This window comes from Atractosteus spatula, chromosome 2 (assembly GCF_055471065.1).
Source record: "Atractosteus spatula isolate fAtrSpa1 chromosome 2, fAtrSpa1.hap1, whole genome shotgun sequence".
Classification (NCBI taxonomy): Eukaryota; Metazoa; Chordata; class Actinopteri; order Semionotiformes; family Lepisosteidae; genus Atractosteus; species Atractosteus spatula.
In genome coordinates, this window is record NC_142707.1 from 77133688 (window position 1) to 77147613 (window position 13926).

The window sequence follows — 13926 nt, forward strand, 5'->3', positions numbered from 1 at the left end:
CGACTTGAACCCGCGACCTTCCAATCCCACACCGCTGCCGACCGGGGCAGATCTTTCCGAAATGCCCCGTGTGATCCGCACGGCTCCCGGCAGCAGGGCCACCTGGCGGCAGAAGCGCAGCCCCGCCGGGGTCCAGCTGCGCCGCAGGTGCATCAGCTCAGCCTGCGGGGCGCCCGCCTCCACGGCAGGGGGGGGGCGACCGGAACTGACGTCACTGGCAGCCCTGTAAACTGTTGGAGTGAACCATGGCAACAGAGTCTGGAGCAGCGCAGAGCCGGCCAGCCTGACACTCGGCAGCGGAGCAGCCTCGCAGGTCTGAGGGTCTTTTCCTGTGCGGACCGGGGCTCGGGCAGCCGACAGCCAGCCACCTGCAGGCAGAAAGTTCGCCCTAGTGCCCTGGAGGGGTGCCCGAAGGAAACCCTTGCTGCTGTGGAGCCGGTGCTGTCAGCCGGCGGGTGGTCGGCGGTTTTCTCGGGGGCTTCGGCGACCCCGAGTCGCACGTCAGCCCTGCCAGAGGCTGCGATGCTCACACTCAGGTTGTGAGCCGACGCTGAGAGAAACAAAAGGGGGACCACGATGATTGCAGAGCCGGGTGACGGTAAAAGCAACGCTGGGGTCTAGATTATAGGGGTTAAGTGCTGTTCCCTAGCTATTGGAAAGTCATTCCTGTCTTTTTTTAAAAAACAAAGCAGAAGGGTTACCCCTTCGTGCACATGGCACGGTTGCTGTAGCTCCGCGCCCGGGTAACAGACACTAAGCCCCGCTCCCCCGGCCGGGGCTGGGCGGCTGTGACAAGCGCTCGGCTAGCGCAGCTGGGGCGGCGTGAAGATGGCGACGGGAGCGAGCTGGCAGCAGTACTACAGCAACGCTGGCAACCCGTCCGGCGCCGGGAAATACAGCCCTGCACCTGCGGCCAGCATGGCTTATCAGTCGGGATTAACCCTGGAGTATACCCAAGACCTCCACCTGAAAATGAGCAAGAAAATAGCACAGCTGACAAAGGTAGGGCTCGTGTTTGCTTCACGCAGAAACCCAGGTGTGTTTTGTGTGTGGACTGTGTGTTTGGAGAGAGACGTGCCGGGCGCCCGCAGCGCAGGCACTGACCGCTCCTGTCCGGAGGTGAGGCGCTCCTGGCGCTGGCGCCTGCAGCCCCGGCGGGGTTTATTCGTGTCCGCCGTGGAAAATCAGACCATCTCCGGCACTCTTGCGCTCCCCGTCTTTATCGCACTGGAAAGCCGGAGCGTGGAAGGTGACAGATCTGGAAGTTGATTTGAATGCACTGCTCATCTCCGAGCGTGCCGTCCGGGATTTGTAGCTTTTCTTTCTCTTTTTCCAAAATGTGTCCGGTTTCATTCCTTCTGCAATATCGGGTTGCGCTCTGCGACCTTGTGCGCCTTGGCTCTCGCCCGGTCACCTGGGGGGTCTCCACACGGGCGAGTGCCCGCCGTGTCCTGCGTGTCCGAGAGCCGAGGCTCAGCGGTCACTCGTGTCCGCAGCTGCCCGGTGCGCTCTGACCTCTGATCTCAGCTTCACTGGACCCCCTGAGGCTGGGATCGCCGGACACGCTTTGCGCCCTGAAACCCGCAATTTGTCGCGTTTCTTCTGTGAAAATGTACGGAATTCACAGAAACAGTTTTTTAAAAAATATATTATTATTTGCTGTTGTTGTTGTAAGGTAGCAGTGCATCGTAAATTAAAAACCAGATTGGTCTAAATACTCTTCTTATCCGCTGGTTTTAATTGAGAGTGCCGATTGTAGGAGTGTTTTTGTGTAATGTAATTTACCTGAATAGTTTCACCTTCAGACCCGTTAGTATTCCCTGTTGTGAGACGTTTGTCGAAAGCGAACATGCAGTGGTTAAATGCGTCGCCGTCATCTAGGTTATGCAACTAATTAATTACATAAAATGTTGCTTTTAGTCGTGTCACAGTTTTGTTCTGTTTGTAACGTTCTGCAGACGCTTCAAGGCAATCGCTTGCGTCTTTACTCACAGAAACGGGAGCGCGGTGCTTGTGTTTCACAGAGAGGGAATTGCACCAGGTACAAAGTGAAGGTTGTGGAGGAAGTGGTCAGCGTGTTGTAGATCATAGTTGTTGTAGCAGAACAAGAATAAATCTATTGTAACATTCGGTCTACTGTGGTTAAGTGTTGTCAAATCATGGAAACGTTGAGTCAGGTTCATTCAACCAGCTCACTCCAGTCATGAGTGTCTTCAAACGAAGTAGACTACTGTATAGCTCTACAATCTCTTCAGAAAGCTGGTATGTGCCCAGGCTCTACTGAATTGTCAAGGCTGTGTGGAACACAGAAACAGTATTTGATGGTGTGCTACAGTAGTGTAGCCCTCTCAGGCTGAATGTGAAGCTCTAACAGTGCTTCCCTCCTGTTGTTTTTCCTGTATACAGCAGTTTGTATCTCCCTCAGCGAGGGGGGAGAGGTGATACTGCAGCTGAGATTGTGTAAATGATGCTAAGACCAGTAGCAGCCATGGCACCCAGGTTCAATCACCTCTCATGACTGTGAAATTTCTGGTGTTTTCTTGCTATTGGAAAAAGTGAAATAATTTGTATAATGAGGCACTTTAATTGCATCAGGTGTCTCTCTCACAACCTGTCGTCTCTGGTTGTCTGACAATTAAGTGATTCTGACAGACTATTGCTTTCTATTACCATCGTTACAGTATATACAATGCATGAACAGGACCTCTGATTGTTTCTACGTCTCAAATACCATGTATATTTATGCAATATTGTATTCGCCCCCTCAGGGACGTTGATCATTTATCTGTAAAAGGTTTGGTGTCCTGGTACATTGAATGGAGGACCAGATGAAGTTAAGGACTTGAGGGATCGATGTGGTGTGTCTGCTTATTCATAAGGTGGCCCTTTGTGTATTGCAGTATCAGTGAGATTTCATTAACAACTTCTTTAGTTTTAGTTTAAATGGAAAGAATATGGGTGTGAAGGTACTGCAACTTTGTATAGAGGACCATTGCGGCAGGACAGCAGCCTGTACCAGCTGTAAAAATGAAACTACTGTAAATACTGCAGGTACAGTATGTACATGTTTGTAGTGACATTTCATAGTAATAAATTGGTCATGACTGGTAACCTGTGATTTGTTTTGCCTTTAATCTTTGTATCTTTGTAACACATCAAATATGGTATAGATAAATATACAGTATCGTATCTGACAAATTTCATAAATATGTCATAAATAGTACAATATAGTATAATACATATAATATCATTTGTTTTATATGTTTTATACTCACATATTCAGTGCTGTGTTAATGTCCTTGGAAAGGTAGCATATTTTTTTATTTTGTGCTTCATTCAGTTTTAATATTGGAATATTTTCAAATGATTGACTAAACTGCAAACAGCAACAACAATGAAGGTTCACGATTGATGAGTTAGCTGAGTAGTCAGGTTGATCCTACCAGATTCTGATGAACCTGCTGCTGAAAGCTGTGAACCGATTTCTGTACCTGAAATGAGGACAGTGACACAAACATGACAACTCTGTTCTGTTGTGTGTGTGCTACAAGTACATAAGCTGTGCTAGACAAGGTGATCATCTGTAAATGGGCCATGGTTCACTGACTGTGCTGGTTCTGCAGGCCATTTTTTTGTTTTCTGAGGTCTCCATTGGAAATCAGCATAGTTGACCCCCAAGTCTGTAAGAGCCCACTTTAGGAATACATGGATTAGTGATCAAGAGGTGATGGCATACAGTATATACTGTATGAGCTTTTCATCTGGATCCAAACCTTTTGAGTCTTTGCATCTTGTGAAAGAACTGGGCCAGTGTGGAGGCTGCTGTATCCAATTAGCAGGAAGTGACAGGCATTCAGTATATCGGCTAGCAGATATATGTGCTGAAGATAAGAATAGTACATTGTGTAACCAATCAAGTGATAACATCCAAATGAAGGTTATCCAGAAGCAGGCCTGTTAGTTGTCTGAGCTGTATGGTTCTGATGTGATCTATAACTAGAGCAGTAGTGTCCTTATTCAGACACAGGCTAAACTAAGCTTAAAATTAGAATGAACAGAACTAGAATTCTGCTGCTGTAGCTTATTTTAAGGTACATCCACAAGCTCTTTCTGCTGACATTTGAAACTCAAAATAAATATAACGGTGAACTGTCTGACAGCCTGAATTGGGTGTGTGTCATATCTTCTGAAAAGAAGCAATCTCATTTATTAATACTACAGTGTACATGAAATAAGTGGTGTCTCATCTCACTAAGTGATAACAGGTCCTTATTAAGAGCAACGCAATCAGTCATTTATTCATCACTAGTGTTCTTTAGTATACCTGTATCTGACACACTCCTCCCACCGTCCAAACTGCTGCATCGAGACAGTTTCCCTATAAAATCTCTGTTGCAGCGTGTCAGAAAGAAGGCCTGCTCTGTATTGTGCTTCTGTTCCTGAGGTCTGTGCCCAGCTTATTTCAATGTCATACTAACATCTGTGAAGTAATGAATATATACAGAAATATGACAGAAACGTCACTCATTTACAGTGCCTTGCAAAGGTGGTCAGACCTTTCCTATATTGTGAAATTACAAAATGATGCATGCAGTTTTTTTCAACTTAATATTTTATTCAAAGGCTCAATGCTCAAACTGAAGACATCTAAAGGTAAGATAAGTAAATGTCAGCAAAAACTGAAGAGAAAAAACTGAAATCCGTTACCTTCAATAGGACTCAAGTCCGGACTCTGATGGGCCACTCAAGAACAGTCACTTTCTTATTCATGAGCCACTCCAATGTAGCTCTGGCTTTGTGCTTTGGATAAGTGTCCTGTTAAAAGGTGATTTTTGGGCTGAAGCAGGTTTTCCTCTAAGATGTGCCAGTGCTTTGTGATGTTTGTTCCCTTCAGTCTTGACAAGCTTCCCAGTCCCTGCTATTAAGAACAAGAACATAATGCTGCCACCCCTTGTCATCAGGGATGGTGTTATCTAGGTGATGCACAGTGTTGGGGTTATGTCAGACGTAATGCTTTGCATTGACTCCAGAAAGTTCCAATTGTCATGTCTGATAAAAAAAAAAAACTGTTTACCACATATTTACAGCGCTACCTAGATGGTTTGTTGCAATCCTCTTGCACGATTTTTTATCTTTTTTCAGTTTCTTACAAGCCCCTTTGTAGAGTTAGTTAATTAATTAATTGCTTATGCGTATGTAGCGCTTTTCTGGACACTCCAATCAAAGCGCTTTAATGTGCAGCCCCACCAGAACGCTCACCACACACCAGCTCTCAGTGGGGAGGAGAACAGAGTGATGAAGCCAGTTCAGAGATGGGGATTATTAGGAGGCCATGACTGGTAAAGGTCAGAGGAAAATTTGGTCAGGACACTGGGGTAACACCCCTACTCTTTTCGAGAAACGCCCTGGGATTTTTAATGACCACAGAGAGCCAGGACCTTGGTTTTACTTCTCATCCGAAGGACAGCGCCTATTTTACAGTATAGTGTTCAAGTGACTATACTGGGGCATTAGGGCCCACACAGACCACAGAGAGAGCGCCCCCTACTGACCCCACTAATTCCTCTTCCAGCAGCAGCCTTAGCTTTCCCAGGAGTCTCCCATCCAGGTACTGGCCAGGCTCACACCTGCTGAGCTTCAGTGGGCTGCCTGTTGTGAGCTTCAGGGTGATATGGTTGCTGGAGTGACTGGAATAATTTTGACCCCTAGAACTTTTTTCTCATCTCAGCCACGTCTGTAACTCTTTGAAAGTCAGCCTTGCCTTCACTGAGGCCTCACTAACCAGTTTCTGTCTTTCCTGGCTGCTCAGATTGGAGGGGCAGTCTGATCAAAGCAGCGTCTGAGTGTCTTCTGCTACTTAATGATTGACATCACCATGCTTAATGAGATATTAAGGGTCTTTAAAATGCAACCTTATTCCTGAGCTGTTTTGCAATCTCCTAGATTTCATGGTTGAATGTTGAATATTTGCATCAAATTCACTACTTGACTGAAGGACTTTACAGAGATAGATGTTTCTGTTTTGAAATCATATGAACCATTGTTACTGAACACAAACAGAGGTCACTCACTTAATCGTGTGGCTTGTTAAGGTAATGTTGTGCACCAAAATCATTTTAGGTTTGCCACAGTAAAGAGTTTGGATGCTTATGCTATCATGACCTTTTTTTTTCATTCATTCATATTTTTATATGAATCTCTTCACTTGTGTGTGTTGCTAGAAAGATGCAGTCTACAGAGTGATAGAATTTTAGCAAAACAGAGGAATGTAGTCATTAGATATTTTTTTGAGAAACACAAGATTTCTGTGTCTGGGGGAGGATCCTATCCCTCTTCCTGCGGTGGTTCTCGGAGAGCTCTCCCAGCTCCGCACCTGGAGGAGCAGAGGGCAGGAGGTGCTTTCATAGCAACAAGCTGCACAATAACCTGGCCGTTCCCAACATACTTTGTTGTGTTGCGGTTTTGTTACTCAGTAACTAATTATACACTCTTTTGACAATATTCACTAAAACCTCACTATAGGCAGACACAAATTTATGTATAGAGCCCTTGCAATCCGTAATACATGAAGAGAACAATAACGCAGTGTAAATAACCTGGTTGCAAGTGACCCTTACTAATTTTTAATTGCGTGGTTATATTAGTGGTGCTGGATATTTGTCATTTATGAATATTTGACTAGCTGGAGCTCGCATTGGGGAAAGCAGACAGAAAAAGGAGGCCTGAAAACATCTATTAATGTCTATTTCAGTGTTAACTACTGGGAATGCTATGGACTCATAGTGTGATTTGTCCCTTCTAAAGTAAAGTGTTATCCAATGTTCTTCTGAAACATGTGGTATATAAATATTTAATTTGGTGTTTTGGTGGATTCAGTTCCAGTTAATTATTTTTGTTTTATATAACTGTTTTATGTTACGAAAAAGCCCTTTAACTTTGGATTAAAATGTAACTTAATAGAACAGATACATATAATAATTCTTTTATGATTTTGTGCTTTAAACAGAGGTCTCAAAATCATTTTTACTGCCATTAAACGTTCAAGTTGGTCTGGAAGTACAGGTGTACTGTTTTACTGTTCTAGATCAACATACAGTATTTGCATTAGCAGCACTCTGAGGGAAATTCAACAGGTTTGGTCCCTGTAGTTTCTAAGATGAAATATGAATGCCATTAAGTAATAAGTCTTAAGATCATAATATTTTTGCCATGAAGGAGGAGTGTTGAAAATGAACTGAAAGTATGTGTTTTAGTGCTTTCTTTGTGTCAGTGGAGTATTTATATACAGTAGGAAAATACAATGAACTTGACACTATTGAGAACGTTAAAATGATTTCTGTAGTATAAACCTGCCTACATTCACAAGTCCCAGTGATCGAAGTGCATCTAAGATAAGATCACTTTATTAGCCCTATACAATTTCTTGCATTAGGAATTTGTCTTTTGGCATACCCCCAGCTTGCTCTCCATGAGACACACAGACAGGGAGAGAAGCTTGGGGTCAGAGCACAGGGTCAGCCATTTATACGGCACCCCTGGAGCAGTTGGGGTTAAGGGCCTTGCTCAGGGGCCCAACAGAGTAGACTTCTCAACCAGTCGCGGAATTTTAAACGGCAACCTTCCAGCCACAGGCGCAGATCCTGAGCCACAGAGCCGCCGCTCCGCCCAAAACAAGCATCTTTCCAGCTGCAACCGATGCCGAAGCGAACCTTTAGATCTTCAGTCTGATGCTCTTCCAACTGAGCTATGAGCTATCTATGCCACACATACATCATAAAGGTGATTGGAGTTAATGACCCAGTTAAAGAACTGAAGATCTGAAAGAATGAAGAATTTCTTTTTTCCTTCTCCCTTTTAGAGGTGGCTATTGGAGGAGGCTATTTTAAAAACCTCAACAGTAATCCTTATGGCTTAGGATACTGAACATAACCATATCTGCTTCACATACATACTTGGTACAAATTGTCCTTGAAATTGTAGATATACAGTATCTGCAAGATATAAATTTAATGTAATTTTCATTTACTTATTTCTAAAAAATATTGGTCTTCAAGCTTGCAGAGATAAGTGTTTGATTTGATTGGGAGCTAGAGATGTTTTTACTCTCATGATTTAACTTTAAAGGGAATTATATTGTTTTATCAGTTTATATGCATGTATTTTGCTTTGCTTTGCAAAATGACAATAGCAGCACCATGTAAAAGAAGTTCTAGATATAAAGGTTTTTTTGTCACTGGATTCTTGCCTGCTGGCATCTTATATAAATCAGCTTGAACTGCCAAGCTTATATCTTTGTTAAGTGATTAATTTAATCATTTTCCACATGTTAAATTGATATTAGTTATACAGGAAGATGGACTCCTTATTACCACCAAAGCCAAACATTGTCTAACCTCTGAGCAGATGGCACACAGCCTGAGGATACAGAGACATTTATAATCCTTATAATAACTGGGCTGGTAGTCAGAAGTCACTGCTTAAGAAACCACAGGGGCTTTTTGTCTAGTCTACACCTGATGGGCTGCAGCCAGAATGTACCTTTGTAATCACATGTGAGATAACTAGAGAAAATGTGAATGATAGCAGTTTTATTTAGAATCTTTTCTTATTAATTAAGTGCCCTAAAGGAGAGACAGTTTTGCATTTAAAAACAATGTATTTTGGACATGTACAGTCTTTGATAAATGTAGTACATATTAGTATCAGAACATACAGTATGTTTGACCATTATATTGCATCAATAAGCTTCTGAATCAATTAATTTGCACTTCCAAAGTTGTACAGTAGTAATTCACATTGAAGCTAACAGTGTTATATCCATCCATTGATTTTCTAACTGCTTCATCCAATTCAGTGTCATGAGGGAGCAGGAGCCCATTCTGGCAAGCAGCAGGCCCGAGGCAGGATACACCCTGGACAGGACGCCAGTCCATCCCAGGGCACACACTCACACACTCGCTCCAGGGCCCAGTAACCTGCTGGAGTGTCCTTGGACCAGAGCCTTTGGAGGAAACAGAGCACCCAGAGGAAACCCACACGAATATGGGGAGAACACACAAACTCTACGCAGATAACGCCCCAGAATTGAACCCAGGGCCCCAGCACTGCGAGGCAGCAATACTAACAAATTAAAGTAAAATGTCTCCTTATGAGTACACGCTACATCAAGTGTAAACTTCTAAAGCTAAAAACTAGAGCAGGATAAGAGATAAGGATTAGAGCAAATTAAAAAAAATGATTTTTATTATTTTAGATGAATGCTAATTAACAAGAGAGCTGAATAACATCAGGGACAAAATCATATTGAAATGACTTTAATTTGAAATGAAAGTTTAGAAGTGATAAAAGTCTATAGCATGCAGTTACCATAGTGAAAACAATGACTAAAAATTGAACCTTTTCTACTTCTAGCCCAGTGAAGAATCAGTTCAATAAAAGATTCTGATTCAAATTCAGAACATGTAAAGCAATCTTCTGTTTAGTCCACACTAACTGCACAATAAACTTCCAGCATGCATTGACTTTTTGTGTGCAAGTCTAATGTGCAAACAGAACAAAGTTTAAATAATGGATTGAAAGTCTAAAAAGAAAGTATTTCTGTACCAGGGATCTCCATTCCTGATCCTGGAGAGCCCTGCCCAGTCTTGTAAGTCACCCTGAACCACCTGGTCTTTCAAACACTAGATACACCTGGACATTATTGAATAATTCTGCAAGTAATTTGTTCACTTGAGGGAACTCTGGTTCTTGATTGCTAAAGGGAATACTGTTTTTGTTTCAATTGGTCTCTAAATGACCTAATAAAGAAATCCCCTGTTTAATTGACCAAAGATAAAACTGTCCCAGGTTTTTGGAAATTTGCGATTTAATGGTTACTTATAAAACGTGTTGAATTGGGCCTCTCCAGGATCTACGTTGCCTGACATACGCAGTACCATTACTTTGGTTTGCATTAGTATAATAAAGTGAAGTATTTAAATTTAACATTGTTTCAATATCTTGTGATCCACATTATTTTTCGTTGCACATATTCCATACTTCAACCTAGTGTTATTAGTTTTACTGAACTTTATATGATGGAAAAGTAGCAGTTCTAAAAATCCCTTACGCTGAACATTTAGCCTGTGCATTCTAGACTTGGAAGTGAAATATTCACCACTTTTTAAAAATAAAGTAACATGACACAAAGTTTTGTACAGTGCCTTCTATACGACTCACTAAACTTTGAAATTACCACTTGCTTGTTTTAAGTGTTTTAAAGCTGAAAAGATATACAGTAGGCCTAATTACTCTTGTACTGCTACACCAACATTTTTGTGCCCGTGTATAACACTGCTGAGATCATTTACGAATCCAGTATAAATATTTAAACTACAATTCCATTTCTATGTAATATTTACATATCTGAAGGACCTAGTGCCTTCTGGGTTCTGTTCTCACCTGGGTAGTCAATTAATAAATTGTGTCTAATTGTGTTAGACATTATTAGAATTCTTCTTGATTTCCTCTACTTCCACAATCACCCATAAAACACCTTATGTCTAGGTTAGAAGGATGTCAATGAAGATGATAAATATGATCACCTGTCACCTGACAGTGAAGTCAAAATTGCTGTTTTTGCTGTAGAATTAAGCAATTCGGGTTCGAGATGAACAGGGAAAACTATGGAAAAATAATGGAATATCATACCTGTCATTAGGTTCTCTAATCCATTTGGGCCTAGCCCTCCCTGCATGCAGTTTGGTGAAAAAGTAAGAACACCCCCTTACACCTAAAGATTTTATAGTTTAACATATTTAGACATATTTGACCTTGTCCTCACCAAGTTCTAATAGTAAATAAACCTAACCTCATTGAAAAATAACACACGAAAAATCTACTTTGTCATTTTTTGTCATAATTTAAAAAGTCGTGCGGCGTTCATTATGTTTGTTTTACACTTTCAGCAGGAAGTCTTTTGTATGATCCACCTTCTGCCTGTGAAGATTCCTGTGTCTTTTCTGCCTCTTCTAGCTTTACCACCAGCTCTAGAATTTCAAAGGTGATCTGGCTGAGTATAACCTGGGATTTTCTTTTGCTTCCCTGTTGCCAATTACTTTGCTCTGTGTCTATGAATATCTGAGGAAAAGACATCTGAAAAGTGTGCCACTGGGTGAGCTGCTGCTCTGCAACATCCTTTGTAGTTTGAGCAAAATGTATTTTCTGTTTGTCCATTTCTTTACTTAATGCCAGTTCTTCAGTTATTCCCCAGTTTCTCACACCAAGATCATGGTTTTCCTTTTTTGTTTACTCATTTTTTTCTCCCAGTTGGAGAATCTCTTTCTAGTTGGAACAAGGTTTTCTTCTCTCTGGCTGGCCTCCAACGTGGTCCCAACCGATTCACTCCTCCAGCTCTCTCTTCTCACTGGGAGTTTGTCTAAACTGGGACTCAGTGTTCTGGGCCTGCGTCTTTCTGTCTTTCACTTCCTCCTCTGCCCTCTCTGTACTGGACACTCTGTACTGCAGCTCTGTGACGGATGTCGCCTCTTGCCTTGCCTTTTCAGACTCTTCCTGGAGATTATCACTGGCACTCTTGTCTTTTTTTTCCTCACTTCATCCACAAGCCTCTGCAATTTGCATTTGGGCTCAAACTGGTTGGATTGTAGTTGGCTGATTTGTCTCTCAGTCAGATTTTTTTAGTGATGGGGACACTATACTGTAAACAGGTGCCGTCCTTCGGATGAGACGTAAAACCGAGGTCCTGGCTCTCTGTGGTCATTAAAAATCCCAGGGCGCTTCTCGAAAAGAGTAGGGGTGTAACCCCGGCGTCCTGGCCAAAATTCCCATTGGCCTTTACCAATCATGGCCTCCTAACAATCCCCATCTCTGAACTGGCTTCATTATTCTGTTCTCCTCCCCACTGAGAGCTGATGTGTGGGGAGCGTACTGGCGCACTATGGCTGCCGTCGCATCATCCAGGTGGGGCTGCACATTGGTCGTGGTGGTGGAGGGGAGTCCCCATTACTTGTAAAGCACTTTGAGTGGAGTGTCCAGAAAAGCGCTATATAAGTGTAACCAATTATTATTAATTTTTTCAGAATTGGTGTTGTAGATTTCCTGGATGGATGGTAAGGTATTTGTCATGTCCTCTGCAGCCTGAGGGTGCTCCTACTCTGTCCTGTCTCTAGTTTCCTATGCTTTGCTCTCCTTCCAGTGTCTCTCTCTCTGGGGCTATATATTTCTGGGTCACTTATTCTGCTTCGCTCAGCATTGACGTTCGGATGTCCTGAGGCCCGCCTAGCATCCAGGTCGCCCCACGTCCGCTGCCTGAGGGCGTTGGTTTCTGTTCTCCTGAACTGCTGAGCCCGGGCTTTTTCCCCGTTCTGCCGCTACGCACATGGGTCTTTTTCCGCTCTCCTGCCTCTCCACGGTTTGTCCCTTCCGACACCCGTGACAGCATTGCCGACGATGTGTTGGGCAGTTCTGACCGCCCGCTGCAGGGCCTTACGGTAGGATGTGGTGCAGCTGCCGTGCCAGACTGTGACGCAGCTGGTCAGTATGCTCTCCACCGTACATCTGTAGAAGTTGGTGAGGATCTGTGGATGTAGGTGTATTTTCTTCAGCCTTCTCAGGAACTACAGCCGCTGTTGTGTCTTCTTGATGAGACTGGAGGTGTTGAGTGCCCAGTTCAGCACCAGTCTGCAAGTTGTTTTATCTCCTCCCTGTAGGCACTTTACTTACAGGAGTGATGTTTTAGGTAAAAGAATGCACCAAAAAGAACTAAATAAATGTGTACCCTCAACTCAACTTTAACTTGCAGTCTTGTCTAAAGGGCAAACATCAAGTTATTTAAATCAAAGCTCATTTAAACATTTTTAATCCAAACTTTACTTCCTACAATGTCTTTACTGCTTTTTCATGAATAATATGTCAATCAAAAATGAAAAAGTCACCTAAACTATATACGTTCTCTTAGGCTCAATAAGGTTTTCCATGTCCAGCACGAAATGAATAGGAATTCCAAGAAACATAAATATCCAGGGGTTCTTATTTACTTTTTGCACATTACTAAACCAGAGAAAAGGTGAGCTGTATTCAAATTTTTGACTAATCCTTATGATTTTGTTTATATTCCTTGAAGAACCTTAGGGACCACCCTTCCAAAAATGTGAAACATATTTGATTTCAAATCTCACCACTGGCCAACTAAAAGGGCTATTTTTATCATGTTTTAGCCAGTCACCCGCAGATTTTGATAGAGTTTGATGACATCTACAAGATTCAGGCAGAAAGTGTTGACTTCCATGGATTTTTTAATTTGCATGTTTCAGAAACTTTGATAGATGGGTTAAATGACTAATGTACCATTTTCTGAACTCAGCATACACAAAACAGTGGATTTATCTGGCAGCATCTGAAAGGGCTGAGAAATGGTTCTGGATCATTCCACATCAACTCAACCAATTCCCTTGTCATTTTAATGATACTTAACACATTTGGAGTTAATTGACCAAACTTTAAAAGAGATGCAGTTGGCAGTGTGTAGTTTGTTTTGACAAGAAGTTGATGACCCTCTGTGGAATGTGCAAATTATTGCAGAAAGTTGTGAATGCAAATCTCAAGAAGATTTGAGTGTTGATGAAGCCTGGCAACTTTCAGTGTGACAGTTCACAAGAGTAGTTTAAATTGCCATATTAATCAGGAAATTAGTTAATAAAATCCATAGGACAGATAAATAGATTAAGGATTTTCTAACAGATCACCCACAGTGGGTTCTCGTACAGCAATATGTTTTCAGATGTATTGTTTTAATTACTGGTGTTCTCCAAGGCTGTGTTACGGCTACTTTACTGTTTTTCATCCATATGAATGAAATGAAAATGCAGGTAACATCTGTTGATCTAAAAAAGAATACAGATGATATGGTCCTTGTAGGATTGTTCACTG

At 42.3% G+C, this 13926-nt stretch overlaps 1 protein-coding gene across 4 annotated transcripts in view; it reads left to right on the forward strand.

Moving 5' to 3' along the window:
* Positions 1-228: 228 nt before the first annotated feature.
* The window catches only part of fam184ab (family with sequence similarity 184 member Ab), a 145635-nt gene continuing 131937 nt past the window's right edge, over positions 229-13926 (forward strand). For all 4 annotated transcript variants that reach the window (XM_088929724.1, XM_088929742.1, XM_088929733.1 and 1 more), the window contains exon 1: positions 229-1002. In XM_088929724.1, the coding sequence (XP_088785850.1) occupies positions 829-1002 (174 nt within the window). In that variant the 5' untranslated portion in view covers positions 229-828. The remainder of the gene's footprint in view (positions 1003-13926) is intronic.